We start from the raw sequence: 27,195 nt of genomic DNA on the forward strand, positions 1-27,195 counted from the left end.
AAGCTGAGCCTATAGCAGATCTTACAGGAAAACTCTTTGCCTTGTACGCCTCATGTTAAACATTGAATCTCAGGCCTTGGTGGGCCTTGGGCTCATGTATCCCCACATTTCCCCCCTTTCCCCATATCCCTAAGTGCAGGTAGAAGCAATGAGTTCACAGAGCGATCCCATGTTTGTTTGAAACCCTGTGTGACCAAACCTGATTTCCCATCTAGCTCAGTTTGTAACGAAACCAAGTCTTGAGTACATGGGCTCCTTGGAGAATCCTGTGGACACAACCAGACAGAGATCCAGGCCAATGAATTATCCAGTATATTTTGTAATTTATAATTCCTACATTAGATCTACAATATTTACTCTGAGCAGGGCATGTAATTAGATTTCAATAAATGATCCATTCTTTGGACCTCCTGATACATGTCCAGTAAAAATAACGTAAGTTCTCTGCATGTTTCGCTATGTTTATCATAAGCAAATGTTTACTGTTTGTTGCATTAGTAATAAGTTGCATGTTCCAGCACATGACTTTAGTTCTTTGTCTGTATGTAAAGATGAACTTGTTTCCCTGCTTCCCTTTTATGGAATCTGCTCAGGCGTCACATGTTTCAGTGCAGGCATTTGTTCTTTTTGGCTCAGCCAACAAAGTCTGAAGGTTGCATGAATTTTTCCCTTTGAATCACTGGCAGCACCTAATTGAAATCATTGTTTCTGCTTAGGAATTCATGAGGAAACTGGAAGAGAAAAAGACTGAATTAAATAAAGCCACAGGTATGGGAGAGGCCATCTTGGCTATCTGCCACCCAGACTCCATCACTACCATTAAGCACTGGATAACAATCATCAGAGCAAGGTTTGAAGAGGTCAGTCCATCCAATGCCTTTCTTTGTGGTAACAATCAGTCTTTGACAACTTGGAACATGACTGGCAATTAGCAAGGCAGTTACTTTGCGAGGAAATGGTCCAGCTGTGAGGAGTGAAACGTTTAACATACATATCCTTGCTGTCATATATATTGCACGCTGGTTCTTATTATGTTTCCATACCGCTGTTACAAAAGAGAGGCAAAGAGAAATAAAACAGCGCCCATGTCAACTTTCATCTTTTGGCCTCCTCCCAACAAAACAGGAATTAGGAGAAAAATGTTACGATTTTAAAACCACAGAGCAACTTTGTGGCAATGAAATCTATCACCAACGCTTAGGCATAATAGTGTTAAATAAATACAGTTAATTTTTTTTCACCAGTTTATGTAGAAAAAGTAACCCATTTGAATCACAGACAAATCATATTCTGAAGGATTGTAGAATCAATATGAGAATATAATAAGAACATAAGAACAAGCCTGCTGGATCAGACTAGAGTTCATCTAGTCCAGCACTCTGCTACTCACAGTGGCCCACCAGATGCCTTTGGGAGCTCACATGCAGGATGTGAAAGCAGTGGCCTTCTGCTGCTGTTGCTGCTCCCAAGCACCTGGTCTGCTAAGGCATTTGCAATCTCAGATCAAGAAGATTGGTAGCCATAGATCAACTTCTCCTCCATAAATATCCCCTGTAAACACATAAATAATGTGTTTCCTGGAAATATTTAGAGCACTTTTCTTGAAGTAGCATGAACAGTGACCCTTAATCATCACTGCCTTTGTCATATAATTCAAGTACAAGTGGGCATTAATAGTAGCTGTGGAAATCCTCATACACTGCTCTTCATTTAAAGGTGTTAGCATGGGCAAAGCAACATCAGCAGAGACTGGCAGGAGCCCTGGCCACTCTGATTGCAAACCAGGAGTTATTGGAAGCATTGTTGTCCTGGCTGCAGTGGGCAGAGACTACTCTGAGTGAAAAAGACAAGGAAGACATTCCTCAGGAAATTGACGATGTTAAAGCACTCATAGCTGAACACCAGGCAAGTGAACTATGACTGTATTCTTTAGATCAGGCTAGCCATTCTTCAGTGTATGTGTGTTTGGGAATATCACGTGGAGAAAAATGTATTTCTGTGCTCTCACTGTTCGAAGTGAAAACAAACAGTGACAACTAAAAAAACAAAGTCCTTCCAGCTCATAACTTGGCAATATTTTAAAATATTTCCCTGGTATCATGGGCTACAAAGCAGTGCACATTTTAACAGCACTGTGGACTGCTGTCTAGAGGATAAAGAGGTTCAACCATTTTTTCAAAAGAAACTCAAATTATGGGGTGTGAACTAAAACATTGTTTTGCTAGGTTGTACAGAGCCTTTAAAATTGGCCTTGGTACATGTATTCCCTATATTCTCCCATACAGATCTCTCTTATGGGAAAGCTAATGTCTTTGGGGCACTCTGCTGCATTTTGTGACCCACACTCGTCATGGGTATGCAGGTCAGGAAATTGATGGCTGTTTTGGCCTCTTGACATTCTGATAGAAAAAGATAGGCAGAGATGCCGCCTTTCGGGTATTACAAAAGAAATGCTTGATAGAGCCTATTTACTGTAGTCTAAATAGAGCCTATTTAGTGTAGTGGCTGAAGTAGGAATAGGGAGACCTAAATTCAGTTCCTCATTCAGGCACGGCCTTGAGTCACTAATGGCCCAATCCAGATGAGGCAGAGAATCATGCTTGAGGAGCAGTGCTGCTGCCAATGCATTTTCTCCCCTCATCACTGGCATAAGGGGCACCTGTGCCAGCAAAGAGAGCAAAGATGCCAGCGTGCAGGTGCCAGTCAGCTCCACAGTGCCCAAACCTGGAAGTGGATGCTGCCAGGGAGCTATGCTGGCATCCAAGCTAGCACTTGTGCAGGAAGGGGCAGGGCAGGAGTGTTCCTGGGAGTGGAGCTGACTTTAGTCGACTTCCAATGGGCTTAAAACCTTGGAATGGCCTTGCATGACTTATGCCATGGAAACACATGGCATACATAATGTTTTGCAATTGAACTTTTCTGGGTGGCAGCAGGTTTTTTCTTACCCGCCGCTTGCTGTGCCTCCCAAAGATCCATTGGAGGCAGCATGGTTCCACTTCCCCTGCACCATCCCTGCCTGCAGCACAGATCTCTCCCTCCTGCATCTGAATTGGGCTGCCCACCTGCTATACCTCACAGGATTGCTGAGATGATAAAACAGCGGCACTGAATCATGTATGCCACCTTGAGTTCCTCGGAGGAAAGGTGGGATTAAAAAAAAGCAATAAATCTAGCGTAGGTCTTCTGGAAAATAGAAAAGAATTAATGCATGTGAGTTCCTGTGTACATATGAAGGATCTCCCAGACTGCACTATCAGAGCCTGTGTGTTCTATCAGAGCCTGTGTGTTTTCTTTAACTAAATATCTTGCAAATTATTCTTTCACATTGTTCATCAAGATAATCAACATTTAATTGCAGATGTTTATGGAAGAAATGACTAGAAAACAGCCTGATGTTGATAAAGTTACTAAGATACACAAAAGGAAAGCCGCTGAATCTACTCCAGTCCAGTCTCAGATTCCTGTACTTGATAAAGGAAGAGGAGGACGTAAGTTAATGAAATTGTTGCAGGGAGCAGCATACAGATTCCTGTTTTTGGACTATAATTTATATTTGTACACTTGCAATATCATCGCCCTATAGATTGGATTAATTGGTTTGTAAATTTATTTTGTCTGATTTAATAAGTGGGCAGTAAAAACTGGAGATCAGCAACTTGTGTCCTAAGGGCAAACCTACCTTTTGGGGGCCAGTCATCTAACCCCCAACAAACTCTCTTTTCCTCCTATATGCACAACCAAACCGTATTGCCAAACAAGCTAGATGCTGTTGTATTGTATTCATCATCATGGCTTCTGTGCAGTCCCACTGTGGGACTGCATGTGCACAGACCAGCTGTGGAAAAGCTTTCCAAAGCTTTCTAGCAGGCTAGGAGCATCCTCCTCCCTCTGGGACTTTCTTGCCAAAACCATAACATGACTGGGAGGAGAAGTTCCACTCTCCTAGTTTTTTTCTTCACCACCTCAAAGAGGGGAGCACTTTTTAAAAAGCTGTGCTTTCATGCCAGCCTGAAGAAAGGCACAATTTCCCTCTTTGGCTGCATCAGCTCTGAAGGGAGAAACCTGGAGGTGTTCCCTGACAGAGCTTCCAATGCTTCCAGATCTTTTCTTAGGCTTTGGCTTTAGCCTGCCTGACTAAAAGAATCCCCCCCCTTCCTGACCTTGGTTGGATCTGAGAGCCTGGAGGCATGATCTGGCAGACATTGCCTCCCTTCCCCTCTTTTAGTCCTTTTGGAGGGCAGAAGCTTGGAGTTTTGGCCTGATGGGAGCCTCTTTTAAAGGCTTGGTTATGCCCAAGTGAAGGAACCTTTCTCTGGCTGCCCTCAGCCAAACGGCGCCAATCTCTCCCATTCCCACAGGATCAAGGCGAAAGTACAAAGTGAAAGAAAGAGAATAAAACATTTCACACCTAGAAAGACGTGGGCTAAACCAGGCCCCAAGGCCAACTGGCCCAGAGGAGAGATTTCTGACACCCGGATGCGAATCATCATCCCTCGCTTGACTTCCTCCCCCCGGCCCCCATGACCAAAGGATGCCATCCTGACACTTAGGAGGGCAGCTGAAAGGTCTAGGTCATCTGTGTGTGTAAATTGCCATCAAGTCACAGCCACCTTATGGCAACCCAGTAGGGTTTTCAAGGCAAGAGACTACCAGAGGAAATTTGCCATTTCCTTAATGGTCTCCCATCCAAATACTAACCAGGGCTGATCCTGCTTGGCCTCTGAGATTTGATGAGATCAGGCTAGCCTGGGCCATCCAGGTCAGGGCCCAGGTCATCTAATTATGTATATTGTAGTTTCTAAATTGCTTGACTGTCTTATTCATAGACCTCTCCACCCTCCCTGCTGAAAGTTCCTCTACCATTGAATGTGAAAGCTGCCAGTGGCAGAAGTCCAACATTTCCCTTTGTTTGGGATGATGCCTTGGCTGTTTTACAAAATGGATGGCAATTAGAGTGGCCCATGTGAGGCTGTTGTATTGTTTTCCCTGCTCTGCTGATGGTTGGCTGTTCATCCTTTCCAGGTCAACTCTTTGTCTGCTCCTGATTGAGTTTTGCCTTTTTCAGTCTTTAATCAGTCCTTATTTTTCTAAGATTGTTAATTTTTTTGGCGGCAATTTCTTACATTTTTACATGCCTATGGGTGACACCATAACTGACTTAGTTTTTTTGATGTATATTTCACCCTATGGGGATGGCCAGATTTGTTTTTCTTTCTTTCTTTCTGAAACAGAACGAATATGCATCATTCTGGTAACCTAAACACTGCATGTTTCTTAGGGCACTCATTTTGATTGTGAGCCTCTAGAAGTTAGTGCCATCTCAGATGCCTCCTTCACTATAGCTGGACCTTGCTGTGGGCATATATCTCACAGTAGCTCCTGGTCTTTTACAAATTAGTTTGTCATACCATTACTTTCTTCCAAAGCACTAGATGTACCTTACTTCTGTCGTTTATTTTAAGGCAAACACTCCATATAGTCATGGAATACATTCTAGTTATTCTTTGTTCAATTAGAGGGTGACAATTTCCCCTCTACTCTGATTGGAGGCCTGGCCACAAAGGGACACCTGTCATTGGGGAATGCCCTTCTAGTCCCAAAACAGAGTAATGTGCTTTTATGTTTTTGCCCTGGCTGTTTTGCTGCACACATTGCTTTGCAACCTGCACAAGGTTCATTTATGGTACATGCTTTGACTTTCAGGCTGTCACACACTTTGCATATCACGGCTCTCTCCAACAGAGTGTTTTGGTTTTTTTATCATGTTCCTGCATGTATTTCAGTTGGGACACTTATAGAAAGTTCCCTGTTCCTTTATAAGACAGTTCTGGGTAAATGTCAATATGGGATGCTAAACAGTTGTGGGGAAGGTTTCTTCCTTTGAGAGCGTCACACTTACCTCCTTAACTCAGTGGACTTGCTAGCCTCCCAATGTGGGACTGAACAGAAGGCATGATGATGAAAACAAGGTTGCACTTATCTTTAACTGTTGTTCTTTTGTGCAGACACACACCCTTCCCACCTGCCCCGCTGTAAGTTCTCTGGAACTTTGGTTTATTATTGGTCTTTTGTACAGGCACACATTTGGACTTCTCAGATGCAGACCAGCCTTTGGTGATGTTCTGGAACTACAATACTAGTGCTGCCATTGGTCTTCCCTCTCAAATGGCCACCTGACCAACGGCCACCACCCTCTCCCCTCAGTTCCTTTTTCACTGTGTAGAGTTTCTTGGGGGTTTCCAGTGGCGGCGTGAAGAGAACTGAGGGTGTAGTACCCCTCTTCCTCCTGTGGTTGCTTTGGCAATTAACTATCAGAGGGAGGAAGGGTCTACTAGAAAGCTTTGGAAATCTTTTCTGTGGTTGGCCTATGTGCACACTCAGGCTGTTTCCGCATGGGCAGAATACAGCTCCCTACAGATGGCAAAGACGCCGTCCCTGGGGAGGAGTTTGCCCAAGTGGTGCTGAACTTTTTTGCCCAAGTGGTGCGCCACTTTTGAACCTCACAATGGATGGAAGGCAGCGATTCCCTCCCGCCCCGCTGGCATCTGTCTCCAGAGCTGTCGCTGTCCACAATGCGACGGCAGCCAGCAGGAGAAGGTAAACTGGCTGGGGAAGGCGCAGCCTGTGAGAAGGGACCGTCTGTGTGAATGGTCCCGGGGGCGGCGGGGTGTGTGTGCATCGGCATAATTGATGCCAATGCACCCCCGCTCACTGGCCGTGCGGAAACAGCCAATGTCACATTGTGCGCCTGCACAGAAGACCATTTGAAAAACAGTTGTATGTCAGGGCAACCCTGTTTTTCTAATTGCTTTAAAATGTATACAGAAAATGAAAGAATGATCTTTTTTTCCCCTCCCTCGTATTTTAACAGGGAAACGTTCCCCAACACCAAGTTTGTATCCATCAGGTGCACAGACCCAGATTGAAACCAAGAATCCACGGGTGAACCTGTTAGTCAGCAAGTGGCAACAAGTCTGGCTCCTAGCCCTGGAAAGAAGAAGGAAATTGAATGATGCTTTAGACCGACTAGAGGAAGTCAGTAAATACTAGAGCTAACAATAATGTTACTGGCAGCAGAGCTTCTGTTGTTTGAAAAAGATCAACAGAGTTCTGTAGCACTTGAGAGACTAAGATGTGTAATATATCATGATCTTTCATGGGCCTAATTAGAGGCATTCCCTTTGTGGAATGGAAGAGTGGATCCACATTATACTTCTCACCATACCAGTTATGCAGTGCACTTGCTCACCATTACAAACTTTATACACCAACACTCAACTGTGTGGAGGCTCTCCCATGCTCATACAATCTCTTTCATGTGTTTTTGAGAGAGGAATTACACAAGCAGACATCCTCACAGATTGTCCAGAATATGGTGGAGGGAAAGGATACCTGTGTTGTCAGTAAGATGTATACCATCTTACTTGTACAAGTCAGATGCAGCCTTGATTGTCTGTGAAGAATTTTGTCTTCTGACATTTCAATTTTAGTATTCAATAGTGTAGGAACATTTTATGGAATTTGTCTGGGCTCGGCCGCAGCGCCCAGACTTGCCCCGCTGGGTCACGCGTGGGACGGGAAGGCCGCAGAGGGGCCTCTTGCAGGGACGGTAGAGGCCTTAGAGGCCTTGTTCAAAGAGGAAGGCAGGGAAGAGATGAGTTTTAGGCCCAGCCGGACCCACCCGCCACAGCTGAGGCGGATGTGGGAGATGGGCTGGAGAAGCAGCTTCGGCCAGGCAGGGTCTGCCCGCCCACAGCTGAGGCGGATGTGGGAGATGGGCTGGAGAAGCAGCTGGGTCAAGGGAGAGAAATGGGAGGGCAGAAGGCATATACGGAAGTGGGAAAGGGAGAGACAGGAGCTGCCGCAGCAGCAGGAAATGTGGGTGGTGGTGTGAACAGACAAGGGAAAGGGACAGCTCAATGGTGGGAAGCAGGAAGGAGGAAAGAGGACCCTGGATCCCCGTCCCCTTGCCAGAACCTAGAGGACTGTTTAGGCTGGTCCCATCCCTGTGCAGTAACAGGGTGGGAGTCTTTCACACAGTCTGGAAACTCCTCTCCCTGTGAAGCAACAGGGGAGAGAGAGAGGGAGGCTGCGAACTCTCAAGTCAGCCAGGGGAAGGAAGGCAGAGAGACCTGCTAGGAGGCGGGTGGCATGGGCAAGGGCTGCCATGTACACCAGGTGCCCTGTGGGCACGGTTGTTTCTTGGCCCCTCGGGCCAATTGGGAGAGTCACGTCTGGGGAGACCAACCCCCAGGTTAGTCATCAAACTGGAACTACCACGTGTGGTGGGTGGGTCGTAACATAATCACAAAGCTCCATCTAATAAACTGTTTCAAATGAATAACTCCCATGAATGGGAGGGACGGGGGAGCGTGTGGTAACACTCTCACTTTTTTAGATAAAATGGCCGAGGTACAAATTCATCCAAACTGCATGGGATCCATTCTCAGGTGCACTATCCTGTGGTCACATTGTGAATCATTTCACCTAGCAACCAGGTTGATGGAAAGTTAAAGAAATATGCCATGCCATAGATCTGGCAAAGAAATAAAACAAGCCACAGTTTGCAAAACAGGAACCAATGATGGGATTATTTACCCCTCATTTTTTTCCCAAAGCAAATTCATTTTCTTCTTAACTATGAATTTGCATAAATTGTGAAATAATATTACCTGTAGTGTATACTAACCAGGTTCTGACTTAATGACTATTTGTAAACCCTGGATACAGATCCAGTTAGCATTAACCATTTGTAGTGCCAAGGCAGATATAATGATAAATTATGTTTAAGAGTGACAAAGGAATGGGAAATTTGTGTGGGGGTGGGGCAGAGCTTTCCTGATCCTGGCTTCTTTGCAAAACACAGTTTCTAGAAGTCCTGCCTTTTGGCTTTGTGGTCATATGAGTCACAGAAAAATACCGCTCTTGAACCATTTTTCTTCTTTTTTCTCTCCCCCCACCCCTTTTCTTGTTTTAGCTGAAGGAATTTGCAAACTTTGATTTTGATATTTGGCGGAAAAAATATATGCGGTGGATGAACCATAAGAAATCTCGAGTGATGGACTTCTTTAGGAGGATAGATAAAGATCAGGATGGAAAGATAACAAGGCAGGAATTTATTGATGGGATTCTTTCTTCAAGTAAGTTTTCACGGAAGAGTTTAATATAATTTTGCAAAGGAGTTTCAGTATACTTTAAAGTTACTTATTTGTGTGTCTGCCTCTCCATCAAATGAAGGATGCGTGAAATAATAGATCATCAACTATTATAATCATAAAAATAGTGACAACTGCAAGATGCAAGAAACAGTACTTTAAAACAATGTTTGAAAAGGAAGACAACTAAAACCTCTACATAGAGGTTTTTTAAAAAAACCTTGAGAAATTTTTTAAAATCTGTGCCTGGGTCCTAGATGGTTATCAGATCGAACCTCTGTAGGGAGGGGACTACAGTTCCTGATAATGTTCATGTAAGCTGTTCCTTTGGTCTGCAGAGTTTCCTACCAGTCGATTGGAAATGAGCGCAGTAGCTGATATCTTTGACAGAGATGGTGATGGCTATATTGACTATTATGAATTTGTAGCAGCACTTCATCCCAACAAGGATGCATACAAACCTCTAACAGATGCAGATAAAATTGAAGATGAGGTACATTTCTCCCCTCTTACTACTTCTAACACATGCTGACTGAATATTCCCAATATTCTTCTATTTGATTCCACAATTAACAATGATGTAAAATCCTTAGAGAATAACATTACAATTTTGATTCTCTTTTGATAGGTAACAAGGCAGGTAGCGAAATGTAAATGTGCAAAGCGATTCCAGGTGGAGCAGATTGGAGATAACAAGTACAGAGTAAGTAAAGAACAAAACAACAAATCCCATTCGTCTTCGTGCTTGTGTAATCCCAAGTATTTTGAAAAGAGCAGGAATATTGGAGCATGCCAGCTCAAATAATAGGAATCTGGGCTGTTTTCTCAAACTCTGGAAACAGCATTTTTAAAAATCAATTCACAAGAAAAAACATTGTTCCATTTGAGTTGTGAGAAAGCTTTTCTTTCAATGCCTTTGTAAAGAACTTGAGTTAAACTTTTCAGAACCTCATGATAGAGCTTGATTTTCTGGGCCCATATGCATTGGGTTCTATTGGCAGCTTTGGGGACCTTATATGGTGACATTTGTTAACATTTTAATAATGAGGGCGATTTTTCTTCAACAGAATGAACAGTTGAGACTCCACTAGGCTTTTAGAATATTTAAATGAAATACATCCTATCATCACCATACTGTGTGTTTTCCCATTTGAACATACTTTCCATTCATCTAGATTGGACATGTGCTGGGTATCTTTAATTTAAAAAGCATTATAAAAGAATATGTCACATTGCAGAGGAAATACCTCGTTGCCTTTTGCTTCTGCAATAAAGATATTTTCCAATGAGAATTTGACCTAAGAAGTTTATGGAACAAAGCAAGCAACAGTTCAGTAATACGTGGCTCTTTCAGCGTTTGCAACTTTGCACGCCTGATTTGCCTGCACATCTCTGAGCTAGATCGTTTATTTAGTAATTTGGACTGTGTATGTTTTTAGAGTCATATTAGAGGATTTCCTGTTTCACTAATTATGTCTTTTTCCCATTTTCCATTTCCTATCAGTTCTTCCTGGGAAATCAGGTATAAACAGTGGAATGTGTTACGGAGTTTCTAAGTACCCTCTTAATACATTGTCATTTCAGCTTGTAGTAGTCTGCCTTCCCCTTCCTTTCACCTTGAGCTAATTCATTCTTGGTCAGCTGTGGTGCCTCTCCAGAAATGCTTAGCAGGTTTTCTTGTTTCAGGAGTTGCCTTTTTTTTTTTTTTGCCTGTTGCTGCCTCATTAATGTGATTACTTTAATGGGAACCAGATAATAGATTGTGAAAATTCGTAAATTCCATCAATGTGGCTTATACAAAAGAATTCTTATAATTGGGGGGGAGGGGGGGTTGCTAATAATCTTTCTTACCAAGTCCACTAAGTGAATTGTAATTCTTTAGAATTTCATTTCATCAGTAGTAGGTATCAGTGAAAGAACTCAGTTTTCCTTGCCTTCTGCATGACGGCAAAGCTGACTTTGCTCCAGCCTCTGAGAATAAATCAGGAACATGAGCAGGGATGGTAAAGAATGACACATGTGACCAGCCACCTTGCGAATCCCAACAGATCAGGCAAGGGTGCAAGTGTGTATCTTTTTATGGCAGTCTGCATACCTGTATCAGTAACAACAATTTGATCTAGTTCAGTGTTTGGGAAGAAAAGTAAGAGGGAAATAGTGAGCACCACTAGTTGGTGCTGTAATGGAGGTGTTTCCAAATCAGCCCATTTTCTTGGGGAAGTGGGTTGGGAACCATTCTTGAATCCACCTGACCCAAAGGCTTGGAAGATACCAGTCCATCACTGGCACTCTGGTAATGTGTGCTGACAATGGAGAGTGAAGGGTTTAAGACTTGGAGCCATTCAACAGAGGGAGGCCTGAAGAGGCATCATCTCCACTGAATTACCTTGGGGTTAATACATTTGTGCTCTGGGATAATGAAAGGTAGCTGAATAGATCTTTCCAGTTGCTAGTCAGCATTAAAACAGAGCTGTGACTTTAAACACAAAGTGTGCTTGTCCTGGAGTAAATACCTCCCAGAGCTGTTCAGAATAACCATACTAAGATGGACAGTTTTTTCCCGGAAGACTTGATCAAAGAAGTTGCTGCAGCATAAACCATTCAATGGAAATATATGGCTCCTTGTTATGAAGCTTATCCTTATTTAGGGATTGATATTATGCACATTTCAAATTTACATTTTTGCTTATTAGTAATAGACTGGATTAATTAATTAAAAATTAATTCAGTTTTGTGTTTTCCTGTTATTTGGTTCCCCAAAGTAATATGCCTTCCCTCTTTGCTTAAGCAGTATCTTGGTGAAGGGTTTTGTTTTTTTAATGAGATCAATTGTTTGATTTGATTTTTGATTTGAAATTGTTTACTGGACAAATAGTGGTGTAAAAAGTGTAATTTACTTGAAAGTATTACTTTCGGCATTTTACTAAAGTCTGCCCTTTGGTTAGAATGCTCGGTGTGTCTCTTTAGACATGGTGTGTATGTCTCTTTAGACAAGAGATGGCCTTGAATATCAGCAGTCTGTGCTTCCTTAATCTCTGTGATCAGCTTTCTGTGAAATTGTGAGATCTTTTCTGTAAACATGAGCATCAGTAAAAGTTTGGATAGGATGGACTGATAAATTGGAAGAGAAAGGTTTCTGTATTGATTAGGGTTCAAAGGGTACAGCCATGAGATCTGCACCATATGGCTGCATTTCTCAGTGCAGTAAGAGGTGAACAGCTTCTCTTCCCACTGTCCCACCCCTCACCTGTTGTAACAAGCAGGTCTGTAGGTGTGCTGCACAGTGATGGAAAAGAGAGTGAATTATGGTGTTGGCAAAGGAAATGCCAAGAGAAACCATGTCTTCCTCATCTGCTAGCACAGCAGGGAATAGAATGGCACACCATCAATCTCCAAGTTGCTACCTGATATTCCTAGCTTTTGATTCAGCACACTGCTTTGCACTGAACATAGAAGTATTCCACTGATAAGTAGTTTGGAAACTTTGGAGCCTCTTTACATATTGCTTTTTTGACACATAGTCTACAGGTCATGTGGGGTTGAAGTGTGTGTACGTAGAACACTATTGTGGCTTTTCTCTCAATTTACTTGCCACTCTTTTTCCTATGTGTGTATTTATAGGACCAAAAAAAATAAGTTTTTAGCTGACTTAAATGAGTGTAGAGCAGGGGTCCCCAAACTACGGCCCGGGGGCCAAATGTGGCCCCCTGAAGGCATTTATCCGGCCCGCCAGGCATGGCGGTGATGGCTCCATTCATGTGCAGTGGGGGCTCGAGGGAGAGGAGGAACCGGCCCCAACGGCTGTTGATTTCAATTACATGATGGCACCCCCAAATCTCCATGAATTTTCTGACCCAGAGTTGGAAACCTTACATGTGGCAACGCCTGCTCTGCCCTTCCCTCTCAGCTACTCCATGTGTTGCTCTCAGGCTTTCTGTTCCACCTCTCTCCCACTGGCATCAGCCAGGCTGGCGAATCGCTCACTGGCTGCTAGGGAGGAAAGAACCCAGGAAGATACCTGATCCTGGGTTAGATGGAATGCTTCATTGGGAAAGTTCTGCTTTTTTTTTTACAGGGGAAGGTATTCCACAGCCTCCCCAACAATATTTGGAGCCCACCCTGTACTTGACATACTTTGGTCACTGTTCTAAAAATAGACCATGACAGAAAGGCTGAAAGGTGAAATCAAACATTTTACAATCATTTGTGCATAGGAATTTGTTCATAGTTTTTTTTAGTCCGGCCCTCCAACAGTCTGAGGGACAGTGAACCGGCCCCCTGTTTAAAAAGTTTGGGGACCCCTGGTGTAGAGATTAGATCTCAGTGACACAGGTACCGCATGTTTGAATTCTTGGTTCACCAGTGAATTTTGCATAAAGCCCCATAAAATTTAAAAAAGCGCATCAGTTTCCCTTTTGTCACATTTGAATAATCAGAAGGAACATATTAAAGGACTCTCAAGTTTTCCATGCTTTATATTCGGGGGGGGGGGGGGTTGTTTCAAAGCTACTTGACAGGCATGTTTTGTGGAGGTAGTACGGAGGGTTCCAATTGTATTTATATGTACTGGAAGCTGCTTTGAGCTCACTTTGATGGGGAGTGCAGGGTATCTAATCCAACCAATCAGGGAGTCTGGGTCCTGTATACTTCATGCATAGATAACAACATTTTTTTATTTTGATACCAAATTTAGTTGTGAACCTAGTGTGAAGTAGATATACATTTCTATCCTGCCTATACCCAGAGGTCTCAGGGAAGGTTGCAACATAACACATAAAAATTGCCTTAAAACAGTTATAACCTGTGCACAAGGAAACCTGTTTAACATTCCCACAAACCTAGTAAAATTCCTAGAAGCCTTTTGAAATCCTGAAATTTCCAAAGGGGAAAATTATCTGTTCAGTCAAAGGCCACGGTAAATAGGTATCTCTTTTACCAATTTTGGTTTCCTGGAAGTGGCAGTAGTTTGGAGTATATGTTATATTAGATGAAGTACTATCCAACAGACACTTATCACACTATCATATAGTAAAACAAGAACCATGTGGGAACAAAGGGGATCAACAATATGGTAGCTTGCATGCTTGGGATACTATATAGCAGGGGTAGGGAACCTGCGGCTCTCCAGATGTTCAGGAACTACAATTCCCATCAGCCCCTACCAGCATGGCCAATTGGCCATGCTGACAGAGGCTGATGGGAATTGTAGTTCCTGAACATCTGGAGAGCCGCAGGTTCCCTACCCCTGCTATATAGCATATGATTTTTTTCCTGAAGACCTTCGCTCTATCCCACCCCTCAACTGAGGGAATCAGGAGGGCTTTGTGGACTGCTCAGTGGTCAGGAAGGTTCCTGCATACCTGAATGCTGAGTGTGAAGCTGGAGCAGGAAGGGCTTCAATGGCCTGGAAGGCACGCTCTCAGTCTCTTCCGGGGACAAGGATGACTCACTGCCTGCCACAGTGACTGTCCTGAGGAGCAGAGCCATGGAAGGCAGTTAAAAGAGTTTTAAACTTCAAGTTCCATAATTGTATAAGTTCTTATACACATTTCAGTGGGGAAGTTTCTTGCCATCATTTCGTCAACTCGTCTTGATGCGAATGGTTTAATGCCAGAGTAACTGATGAAATAATTTTATGTGTTACATTCCTAATGAAAAGATCTCAAAAGTAGTGAACAGTCAGCGTAAAATTCAACCTTGTGGCATTGCTTGCATTCTTCCTTCCCTTCTTTCCTCCACTTAATTTCATTGCTGCCTTTCAGATTAATGCAGTTGCATTCAACTTGAAAACAGCCTTGATCCATGTGCATAATGAAAATATCTATGATGATTTTGCTACTAATCATTAAGGAGCATCTTGTGTGTGGCTAATTTTAACCCACCTGGCTTGAAGCGGACATTGCCTGGGCGAACACAGGAAAACTTGAGCATGTTTATTTTTCTGCACAGTTTGGTGACTCCCAGCAACTCCGTCTTGTTCGTATTCTGCGGAGTACTGTTATGGTTCGAGTTGGAGGTGGATGGATGGCATTGGATGAGTTCCTCGTGAAAAATGATCCTTGCAGAGGTACGTGAGAAGATGACTTTAGATATGAATAATTAAGATCATTGCTACTGTTGTAGATTCATTGGGGTGTTGGGGTTTGTATATGGGAAGAAATGTGTATAAATCTGGTGATTAATTAGACAATGATTCATTCACAGTGTTCCACACACATGAATCTCTCTCACTTTCTTATTATCGAAAAGTTTGCATACTAGAGGAAACCTAAGACCCGGTTACACTCTACCGTTATCACAAAAGAGCTGTCTGTTGAAAATTCTAAAGGTTCCACTATCAGAAACTGCTGGAGGAGATGAAATTGTACAGAGAAGGAACGATGAATTGTTGTTTGTTTGTCATCCATCATTGATTATCTCCTTATCTCTCATTTTCATTTTCTTCCCCTCACAAGTTATACGGGAAATCAGACCCTAAGAGGAGAGATAAGGAGAGTTTTAAAAACTAGAGGGTTGAAGATTGCTAGCAAGCTCTCCTTTCGTGTGTGTGTAAATGTGAGCAATCTACATGTTACGATGTTTAAAGAACTGGCTCTGGATTCCCCAGACCCAAATTTTGTTATCGGCTGCCACTCAGAAGCTGTGGAAAATGCCTTCTTGAAAAAGAGAGGGCACCCAAATGAGCTCCGAATAGCACCGTGGTGTGAGGAAGCACTCTTGCCTCTCCCCCAAGCCATTTTCCTGCACAAATGTGAGGGGAGGGTTTTTTTTGCTAATTTTGCTGCTCCATGTGAAATAGATTTGTACATTGAGCAGCAAAATTGGCAAAATAACTCCCGAACCCAACTCGTTAAAAATTGTAGCATGTAGGCTGGCTCTGTCTGGTCCGTCTTTCCAACTCTGTTGGATGAGATTTCAGAATGATCAACAGAAAGACTATTTTCCTCCATAGGACTACTTTCCACCTGTTGAGTATAATGTGTAGCCACACTATTAGCGAAACAAGAAATGGTACTCAGAAGAATCTGCCTACATCTGCAAATGAGTCTGTGCTAATCAGCTCAGATTTGGTGGCTCTAAGGATGAAATTTCAGAAGGGAACTGTTTCCCTTTCTCTTACGTTTCTCTTTACATCATGAAAAGAGAGTAATGTGGAGGGCATCTCATTTTCATAAGAAATGCAGAAAAATTGAGATAACTGGGAACTGGAAATAAAAGATGCACCTTAGATTTGCCACCTTTAAAAAAATCTGCTTCTCGGGCTGAGACAGAGGACAGACTCATCAGACTGCAGTGGCTGTCAGGCAGGGCTGGGTCAACACTTTATTTTGAGCATGGCAGGAAGTGGTGGGGAGAGTCCCTGAAGCTGCCACTGCCACACTGCTCTGTTACTTCTTTTATTGTTTACCATATATACTCGCATATAAGTCGACTTTTTCAGCACATTTTTTGTGCTGAAAAAGCCCCCCTCATACGCAAGTGAGGTGTATTTAAAAAATATTTTAGGGTTTTTACTTTGTCGGCCTCTCAAGGATGCAGTTTTTAGGCTAATGGCACCAAAATTTCAGGATATCATCAGGTGACACTCCTGATGATACCAGCCAGATTTGGTAAAGTTTGGTTCAGGGGGTCCAAAGTTATGGACCCCCAAAGGGGATGCCCCCATTGTTTCCAATGGAAGCTAATAATAGATGGGGCTACATTTTGAGGGTCCATAACTTTGGACCCCTTGAACCAAACTTCACTAAACTTGGGTGGTATCATCAGGATAATCTCTTGCTGATACCAACTAGGCTTGGTGATGTTTGGTTCAGGGGGTCCAAAGTTATGGACCCCCAAAGTGGGTCCTCCCATCCCCTATTGTTTCCAATGGAAGCTAATAGTAGATGGGGCTACTCTTTTGAGGGTCCATAACTTTGGACCCCCTGAACCAACCTTCACCAAACCTGGGTGGTATCATCAGGGGGGTCTCCTAAACATACTCTGAAATGGTGGTACTGCTAACATAAACATCCCTCCCCTGATAGGCACCCTCAAATTTTCCCCAGATCCTTTAAATCACCCCCCCTTCTGAGTGGATTTAAAGGGAGAATCAGGGCTTACCAGTAGTTGCTGCATTTCCCACCCTTGACTTATACGCGAGTCAATAAGTTTTACCAGTTTTTTCATGGTAAAATTAGGTGCCTCGACTTATATGCGGGTCGACTTATACACGAGTATATACGGTAGTCATTTTTGGCTACCCTGCTTCGCCTCAACAATTTCATCCATAGAAACTGGCTACATATACGCATATGAAATGCTATGCTGGGCTATACTCAACAATCGGGTAACTTATTGTGCGTGTATGAGTTACTGAATTCAGGCTGGTAGAGTGGCTGAATATGTTTCTGCTGACCCTTGTTGAAAAATAATGCTGGCAACTGGCCCAGTAGTCAATAGAAAACAGCTCAGCCACATGTTTAGGAGGTTTTTCTTGGTCAGCAACCTTACCTTATCTCCACATGATCTCACACTGTAGCAGGCAGGGCTAAAGTGGATTGAAGAAACCTTTTCAATGTGAATGGGAAGATTTCTTCAGGTTCAGTTTTTGGGTTCTCACTGACATGAAAAAATAAGCATTGAGATGTCACAGCCCATACAACAAAGGATGGACTGTGAGAGCAGAGTGTGTGAGTGAGTGAGAGAGAGAGAGAGAGAGAGAGAGAGAGAGTGTGTGTGTGTGTGTGTGTGTTGGGGCGGGGGGGGGGTGGCAGTAGAGAAGATCCCAACTAACTTTAAGTGAGGGTGTTTCCAAGCCCCTGTGTTGCATCCTGGTATGTGATTCTCAGTGTTGCATCCTGGTATGTAATTCTCAGTTCAGCTCAGCTCATGTGGATAGTGAGAAAATTCAAGAGGAATGGTAAGTATTACTGCTTGCTGATTTCTGTTGGAATAACCATAATAAAAAGGATTTGCCACTTTATTTTATGGAAAAAACAAAGCAGTGACAGAGGTGGTTGTTTGCCTGTTTGAGTATTTCCTGTGTTGAACACTTGTGCAAATTCTAAGCAGGAAACTGCAAGTTCAGAAATGAAAATTTCAATTGTGGTACTATAATAATTTCTCAGCATGTGTGTTTATATATTTTTTCCTTTTATCAAGCTAATTTCATTTTATTCATTCCCTCTCCATTTTATCCTAAATACAGAACTCTGTGAGCTTAGCAATATAAGTGGAGGTTGCAATTAGGGTTAAAAAGAGGAGTGAACTAATGAGAAACCTGTCTCTATATATTTGAGTCTCATTTTCCATTCCAGTTGTACTGGAATAAATGAAAAGCAGGCTGGAGAGACAGTTATATAATCTGCGCTGAAAATCCAGCTGCACCCTGTTCCACATAAAGACCTAAGTAAAATTGTAAGCCCCCTCCCCTCCACGTGCTCTGTGCCCCCCACTCATTGCAGCCTGGTCCAGACTAAATGACAAGTAGGGAGCGTAGAGCATGTCGATGGGTGGCAGGAGGAAATGGTAGATTAAATTTACAATTTTACATAGGTCTTTACGTGGAACAGGGTATAATTGCATCATCACATCTCATATTCCACTCTGTAGAATGTAACAGGACATAAGTGACTTTCAGAGATCTGAGTCTGATTGTAACTGACTGCTGCAGTCATACAGCTGATCAGATGAATTTTGACTCAATAAAAAGCCAATTAATGAGTCTTACTTCTCCCCTTCTGTGATTAGGATCTGGCTATGTCTGGATGTCTAGACCCAGGTTAAAAACAAACATGCCATGAATATGAGAAGTCATGTTTAAAAGCTATGGACCTTCTCAGTATATGGGTGTATTAGAAGAGTTAATATAAACTAAACTTTACATAGTGATAGGCGTAGGCGTATATTCTTCCTGTATTGATACCAGGGCAGAGCCTGATGTAATTTTTCATTAGCCCTTTAGCACAGGCTGTCCATCGTCTCACCTCATATTCCCTCCTCCCTCTTCTCCATTTTGTGGCCACTTCCTTTCCTAACTGCAGCCCCCCCCCCCCACTTAGCCCAGTTATGTTGGAAGGTGCAGAGTTCAGTTTTCTCATGCCCCCCCCCCCCCCACACACACACAATTTTTCCTTTAGTACCTTTGGATCTAAGAGCTCAGATTAGTTTTATGTATTCCCTCTACTGCTGTTCCTCCCTTTGGGAGATGGAAGATTGACCCAGAGGCCTTCAGGCTGATTAGGAGAAGTGCCAGGAGGCGACAGCAGATCATGAGTTTCTTGCACTCTGCCAACTTCTGTTCCACCAGACTTCTCCCACTAGGAAATGGAATGTGGACCCTCTGGAATAGCAATGAGCAGCCATGCCTAGTATTGACTCTTCATATCAGACCTGCACCATAACAGCACAGGGATCCACAAACTTTTCGAGCCTGTGGCCACACTTGGAATTTTGATGTGGCATCGTGGGCACAGCAAAAATAATGGCTCATTCCGCACATGCAGAATAATGCACTTTCAAACTGCTTTCAGTGCTCTTTGAAGCTGTGTGGAATGACAAAATCCACTTGCAAACAGTTGTGAAAGTGGTTTGAAAGCGCATTATTTTGTGTGTGCGGAAGGGGCCAATGTCTGTCATAAAATGGCTGCCAGAGGAGGCAGAACTATCTACAAAAATGATTGCCACAGCTTAACTTCAGTAACACAGTGCAGATCAAATCAATAAAATTTCTAATAGTCAATCAAATCAAATACACTGCCTCGTTGGGTGGTGAGTCTCCTTCTTTGGAGGTCTTAAATAGAAGCTGGATGGCCATCTGTCAAGGGTGCCTTGATTGTGTATTCCTGCATGGCAGGGGGTTGGGCTTGATGGACCTCGTGGTCTCTTGCAACTATATGATTCTGTGATTCTAAATCTCCAATAGTCAAAAGCCCTATCTGGCCCCACCCACTTCCCAAAAGCACTTAGCGGGCACCAGAAAAGGTGTTAGTGGGTACCCTGGCACCAATGGGCAGCACACTGGGGACCCCTGAAATAGCACTGGGTGGAAATACATAAATAAATGAGGCTGAAATCTAGCCGATCATCACCACCCTTAACATAACCAGCGTGCAGCACCTCAACTTCAGGAAATACAAATACGAAATTTTTGGTTTTGCCCTGTTGAAATACATCCTCTCTCTGGTGTGGGTTTGTTTTTTTAAAAAAGTTTTCACTAAAAAAGAAGTGCATCTAGGGTTTTCAGCGTTATTGAATATTAATCTAATTTTCAGAAAAATGTGGGTTTACTTAATTTAACAATACAAACATTCTTCCCAAGGTCAACAAACTTTTTGCGAGAAAAAATTTCTCTGCAAATGAGAGAGGCAGGGTTGCATCCCTCGGTGGCCTGACTCAGAAAATAAGATACATATGTAGTGTTTGTGGGTAGACCCAGAGGTGGGATCCAACCAGTTTTCACCTCTTCTCTAGAAGTAGTTACTAATTTTTTCTGAGTGCTGAGAAGGGGTTACTAAAGCAACCTCCCTGCCCAATAGGGACTGGAGGTGCGTGTGTGCGGTGGCGCCACTGTTTGAATCCCACCACCATCGGAACCTGTTATTAAAATTTTTGGATCCCACCACTGGGTAGACCTGCTGAGGTCAAAGGTGAACGACAAACACATAACTGTTGACTGAATGGAGATGGGGTAGCTTAATAACTATTCACATTCCATTATATTCAAACAGTACATTGTGCATTCATTTCATGCAACATAAGATTGCATATTTATTTTCCACTTCCATCTCTTCCTTGTGTTGGCAGGGAAGCCATTTTTGGCACAGATGACTTTGGGGCTGTCTGAAACAGTTGACCATACTCAAGAGAACTCTGGTTCTTAGTGAGAACTTCTTACCACTTAAGATCTGTCTCTTGGCCTGCAGCTTTGAATCTCTTGCATATGCAACTGCTGTAATTGATTTCTTCTCCTGCTAATGATTTTCTTTAATATGACCCATATCCTGTGTCATTTTTTCTAGTTCATCATCACGGGAGTAAAATGTTACGTTCGGAATCAAACTCTTCAATTACCACTCAGCCTACTATAGGTTGGCAAACCCCTCTCTTTTGTCTCTCCTGTTCTTACGTTCTTTTCCATTTCCTTCCCACTTTGCTTTGATATCTATATACATATAGATATATATGTATTTAACAGAACGCTTCACGTGTAACTTTTTTTTTAGCTTAACACTTGCTGCACTGGCTGGTGCTTGAGAGCTTGCCTCTAAATTTCCTTTGATACACTTGAAGAGAGTGTTTTGAAAGCATTTGCAGTTAACATAGAGAAAGTCAAACGCTAACCTGTTCAGGCATCTGGTCCTTATGAAAGGTTCTCATGTTTGCCTCTTCACCTGTGTGTGTCTGCCCAGTTACTTCTTTATCATTTGGGAGTTTCTGTTTGTCATTGCATGCTGCCAAACTGCATTACTTTATAGTTTAGAATTAATATGGTTTATGATTTTCTCTCAGTCCTTATTCATCATAGCCAGCATCTGAGTCATCTGAGCGAGTATGAGTAGCAGTAGCATTAGTCCAATAGGTCTTCAGGTTGTGTCTGTGCACTGGTAAACTGAGCAGCATGTTGAGCCATTCCATTATCATGCTAATTTATGTTGATAGCGGTTCATCTTTGCTGGCGTAAAATATTAGACTACGCATATTCTACAAATGAACTCTTTTGTCTCTACCAAATACATTATTTACTAATGTGTTTGATACGTCTGGCCTATTTGTGTGAGCCTTGGCATTGCTGATAGCAGGAAAGAGGAGATACAGGAATGATTGTTCCCCTCGATTTCTCTTCTTCATGTGTTATAGCAAAAGGAAGGACAAACATGGAGCTACGTGAGAAGTTCATTTTGGCCGACGGCGCCAGCCAGAGTATGGCTGCCTTCAGACCAAGGGGGCGGAGGTCACGGCCTTCTTCGCGAGGTGCTTCACCCAACAGATCCACATCTGTGACAAATCCACCTGCCCAAACAGCTCCAACACCATCTGTCGCTACCAGCACACCCAAGGTATGTCTTGTGAGCTGAAGTACTGACTATGTTAGTGACTAAAACAAGACCACTGCAATTTGCTGTAGGGTTACTTCAAAATCAGTAGGGAAGCTTTGACTTGTTATGTTTTTCAAAGAAAGCTAACAAAGTTTTTCATTGTTTCCCCCCCACAATTGCAGCGGTCATGCAAGCCTGGAAAAAAACATGTAAGCTAATTGGAAACCTGAATAAACTCTTTAAAGGAGAAAAACATCAACCCCGTCATCTGCATTTTTAAAAGCCCACGTACATCCTCCTTTGTGTAGAATGCTTGTTGTTAATTGTTCCTGCTTTTGTTTTGTTGTCTTTTGCTTTTGACTTTGAGCAATTCGGTCTCTGTAATCTGAATATTCCACTCCATGACATTGTGTTCCATCAACTGTTCTTCATCCTTGTGATTTGCCATTGTTCCATACAGACACCCCATCATTTAACACGCAACTATGGCAAACCATGGTTGATAAACAGCAAAACAACATCTCCTTGTAAACCACCAGAGTGCTCTGAATATCAAGTGTCATCCACAGAGGTACAGTAATGGATGGATATTCTAGTCTAACCAAAAAATTCCTTCACTAAAGCTATCCTGTAGCTAACAGTCACTACTCTTGTCCCAGCTGTGCCGTACACTTTGAATATTAATATGCTGCTGTTTGTTTTCAGTCTTCTGTCCAACAGTGTTAATTTTTCTCTTTCTTTTTTAAACCTACAAATTGTTAAGTCTTTAATGTGCTTTTTATGTATGATGGTTGTTTGGTTTTCTGCTAGAGACTTGACAAGAATGTCTACAAATAACCACAGTCATAACTACAGCTAATTCCATACATGTGGATTCTCAAGTCCACTTAACCCAGATGATATATTCTGTGTTCGTTCTCTCTATTTCTAAACATTCTCCTGCCTTTTCATTCTACCCGATAAACTGTTCTGCAAAACAAAACAGCTCTTGCATTTCTGCACTAACATAAATAATTCTACTATTGTTTTACCTGCTTGTTTCCCATTGACTTTCATGACCAAGTGGACTTCAAACAGATCATAATCCCATATAGAGTTTGTAATCGATGAAATGTGTGCATTTAAATAGTTTTAACTCTGGGTCATCCTGACCCGGATGGCCAAGGCTATCCGGGTCTCATCAGATCTCAGAAGCATCAGCCTTGGTAAGTACTTGGATGGGAGACCACCAAGGAATACCAGGGTTGCTATGCAGAGGAAGGCAATGTCAAACCATCTCTGTTAGTCTCTTGCCTTGAAAACCCTACTGGGTTGGCTGCAACTAACGACACTTTTATACATTGTGACAAACTATGGTTTGTTTGTTTGTTTGTTTGTACTTGGTTCTTTACCTAAAGGTTAAGAATGGGGAACAACAGTAAAATACAAGTTGTCGAAGGCTTTCACGGCTGGAATCACTGGGGAGCTGTGTGGTTTCCGGGCTGTATGGCCGTGTTCTAGCAGCATTCTCTCCTGATGTTTCCCCTGAAGATGCCAGCCACAGATGCAGGCGAAACATCAGGAGAAAATGCTGCTAGAACACTGCCATACAGCCCCAAAACCACACAGCACCCCAGTAAAATACAAGTTTGCTGAAGTCAGAAATGAAATATTTAGTGGCATACAAAATGCAATATAATGGGAAGAATTCAACTATCCCGTTCCACTTTAAGTCTAGCCCAATAGTTTATTTATTGTTAGATTTATTTACCACCCTTCCTTCTAAGGCTTTCTTACTGCTGTGCGGCAGCTCACTCTCGCTAAGTGGAACTGAGCCACCAACAAGATCTGCTCACCCCCCACTGCTGAGTGGCCACCCAACCCCCATGACATCAATACGGTTCCTGGGTTGCCATGCGGCTTACAGGGAATGTTGGTTCAGCATCTAAAAGCAAGTTGAAATAAAAACATCTCTCATAGCTTCTGGAAAATGTTCAGGATCAAACTTTGGTAGTTCTCCAAGGAGAAAAGCCTCATATGTATACGGAAAACCTCAGTTCATGTGTCTCTTCCTGCAGTCATGGTACAAACTGTATGTACAGATGGTTTGAAGACTGTGTTTGAGATCAGTTCTTGGATGATCTTAAAAGTTGCAACTGCAAGGTATATGGCAGTCTTCAAAATCTGTAGGAGTACAAGTTATGTTAAACACAATTTTTTTTAAAGTTTCTCCTTTGATTCAGTAATAAAACTCCTGAGTAAGAGATGAATTGAATCAGTGAACTTCTCCCGCTAAGTCTATAATCCTAAATTATTTTCGGGTGTATAGCACATGAATGGTTAGTTCAGGGAAGAATGTCTTGTTTGTCCATTGTACTTCTTTAAAAGATTTCCAGTTCTAACATTTTCCCTCAGATTCTTTATACCTCTAAATTTATAGAATGTTTTATTGCTTTGGTTACTGAGGAGACAAAACACACATTTGGCCTCATTCTTTCTGCCACATGTAGGATTATTATTATTAAATATCCATAAGACTTAAAATATGATATAGAGTAGTCATGCTTTCCTTTCTTTGGTTTGTAACTGGCAGCACCTGTAGGCCTATAATATCTGAACAGTGAAAATGTGGGCATTTCAAACCATTACTAACCACAACTATGGATATGTGTGAGTTTTGTCAAACACTAATTCTATGTCAGTGAAATTATCTTCAGAACACAACACTGTTTGCCAAAGTTAAACCAACCCAGTTAACAAAATTCATCGATCACAAAAAAATTCACGTATGCAAAGCTCTGATAAGTATTGAAATGCATTAATTAAAAAGGTATTCTTGATATCTTGATATTGTTTTCCATGGGCAAGGGTTATTTTGGCCAGCAGACAGAGGTGTGTGGTTTGGGGCAGTTTCCTTCTTTCACAGTAGATTCCCACATAGTCATTTCCCACTGCTCTACAGGGACATGATTCCAGGGGACACTTGCATGGGGGGGGGGGGGTTGGAAAGTTCACTTTGGCTGATTACCCAGGACCGGCTCTGCCCTGCCCTTGTCCCACTCTAGTGCAAACATTGTGCCAGAAGTGCTCTCACTTTCCACAGGGAAAGCGAGAAGCACAGGCAGGACAAGAGGAAGTGCATCAGGACAAGAAATCTTTCCCCGGAGGTGCTTCCTCTCTCGCATGCCACAGGAAGGAAGTGCATCAGGACAAGATTTCTTGCCCTGATGCTCTCCAACTGCCAGCATGCAGCAGCTGCCCCATGAGTAATCAGCCTTTGGCGATCACTGTTCTCCTTCTGCAAAACAGGATCATCCAACTTCCTACATATTACTGCTCTTTGGTTCCTTTCCCAAACCATGTCACTTTTCAGAATACCTTTTCTTTGTCATGCATGTTCTAAAGAAGATGGTATGGATGGGATTCAGAATTCAGTTCTACTTTACATGGATGTTCACATGGTTCTTTCATTCATCTTTTTTGTGTCTGACAGGGAACTCCAATACAAGGGAGTAAACTTAGATTGCCAGGATATCTGTCAGGGAAGGGTTTCCATTCTGGAGAAGACAGTGGTCTAATCTCAACAGCAGCTACAAGACTCAGGGCACATTTTGCAGGTGAGTGTTCAGATCCTTGGAGTCATAGGGCTAGAAGGTCACACAGTGGAATTAAAATCTTATCTAGTACAATCAGGCTGGCTGTCACAACATATATTCATGCATAATGCAGCTGGAATGCCATTAACATGGTTGCACCAGGTCCAAGTTTGCTTCTTCTGCACAACTCCAAACGTGTGCAGTTTTAGAATGCTTGAACTTGTCCTCAGTTCAGTCCGATTCTTCATCGTAATTATTATATTACCCTCATATGGGTTTCAAGGTAGTGTACAAAGATGAAATCATTGAGTTCTTCTTTTTCTTCTTTGTAACTATATTTGATATTTATTCCGAGTTACAGGTCATCTATTTTGCTCTTTGTTGAAGAGCAAACTGCACAATGTGTGCTATCTGTGCTGTGATAAACTGTGGTTCTTCCTCCTCTGTATTGACTGTAGAGATAAACCTGTTTTGTTGCCTCTTCTGTCTCTCATTGCAATTGATCTATTTCCCCTCGCAGAAACTAGAAAAACTCCGAGCAGGCCAGGAAGTCGAGCAGGAAGCAAGGCTGGCAGCAGATCTAGCAGTCGCCGGGGCAGTGATGCCTCTGACTTTGACATCTCAGAAATCCAGTCTGTGTGTTCAGACGTGTCAGAAACTGTTCGCACGGCAAGCAGACCGACGCCACGGCCTTCTTCTCGGTCTGGATCTGGCAAGCCTTCCAAAATTCCAACCCCGCAAAGAAGGTCACCCGCCAGCAAATTAGACAAATCCTCCAAAAGATAGTGTGATTGGTTCAGTCGAGGTCTTCTTTGTCCTGTGCATTAAAAATATTTAAGTTTATAAGATGTAAAATATTCTGTAGAAATTATTGTGAAATATTACAAGGATTTGGATTTTTAATTTTGCAGATGGCCTTATTTGTGTATTTGTCTTGTTTTATGTGTATAACTTCAGTTAACTTTTGTTTTGTTTTTGCCATATCCTATGTGAGCAGGGGAAAGGGTTTTTTAAAGATAAATGTAAACTAACAGTGGTTTGCAGTAACATTTAGAGGAATAACTAAAGGCAGTTTCTGAATGTACAGTAAAGTATTTGGGTCCTAAGTCAAGAAAGCTTTGTCGAAGGCTTTCACGGCCGGAATCACTTGGGTGCTGTGTGGTTTCTGTCTGCTGGCCAAAATAACACGGCCATACAGCCCGGAAACCACACAGCACTCAAGAAAGCTTGTTGCTTCAAGGTAACAGTAAAGGATACCTCATAACTTTGTCTTAAAACACAAGACAAAAGGCAAGATTATGCATTTTGAGCAGAATGGACACTAAAGGAGTGTGGCAGAGATACTCAGAAACCGAAGACACGGCTCACAGAGCAGTCAAGTAAACAGCATTCTCCAGAGAACTCACCGAAAAAGTTACTTAAAGAGCACTTGCCAGTACCACAATA

General features: G+C 42.5%; 1 protein-coding gene across 22 annotated transcripts in view; it reads left to right on the forward strand.

Moving 5' to 3' along the window:
- The window catches only part of DST (dystonin), a 356,441-nt gene extending 329,789 nt beyond the window's left edge, over positions 1-26,652 (forward strand). For 9 of the 22 annotated variants that reach the window (XM_048496838.1, XM_048496681.1, XM_048496700.1 and 6 more), the window contains 14 exons: positions 717-860; positions 1,717-1,905; positions 3,359-3,488; positions 6,872-7,035; positions 8,978-9,140; positions 9,494-9,648; positions 9,784-9,858; positions 10,660-10,677; positions 15,105-15,222; positions 21,158-21,226; positions 21,996-22,195; positions 22,635-22,745; positions 25,647-25,770; positions 26,270-26,652. In XM_048496838.1, the coding sequence (XP_048352795.1) occupies positions 717-860; positions 1,717-1,905; positions 3,359-3,488; positions 6,872-7,035; positions 8,978-9,140; positions 9,494-9,648; positions 9,784-9,858; positions 10,660-10,677; positions 15,105-15,222; positions 21,158-21,226; positions 21,996-22,195; positions 22,635-22,745; positions 25,647-25,770; positions 26,270-26,535 (1,926 nt within the window). In that variant the 3' untranslated portion in view covers positions 26,536-26,652. Of the gene's footprint in view, positions 1-716; positions 861-1,716; positions 1,906-3,358; positions 3,489-6,871; positions 7,036-8,977; positions 9,141-9,493; positions 9,649-9,783; positions 9,859-10,659; positions 10,678-15,104; positions 15,223-21,157; positions 21,227-21,995; positions 22,196-22,356; positions 22,384-22,634; positions 22,746-25,646; positions 25,771-26,269 lie in introns of all 22 variants that reach the window. The other 13 variants (XM_048496719.1, XM_048496849.1, XM_048496859.1 and 10 more) reach the window with 7 other exon arrangements.
- Positions 26,653-27,195: the final 543 nt, after the last annotated feature.

The sequence above is a fragment of the Sphaerodactylus townsendi genome, linkage group LG01 (assembly GCF_021028975.2).
Source record: "Sphaerodactylus townsendi isolate TG3544 linkage group LG01, MPM_Stown_v2.3, whole genome shotgun sequence".
Classification (NCBI taxonomy): domain Eukaryota; kingdom Metazoa; phylum Chordata; class Lepidosauria; order Squamata; family Sphaerodactylidae; genus Sphaerodactylus; species Sphaerodactylus townsendi.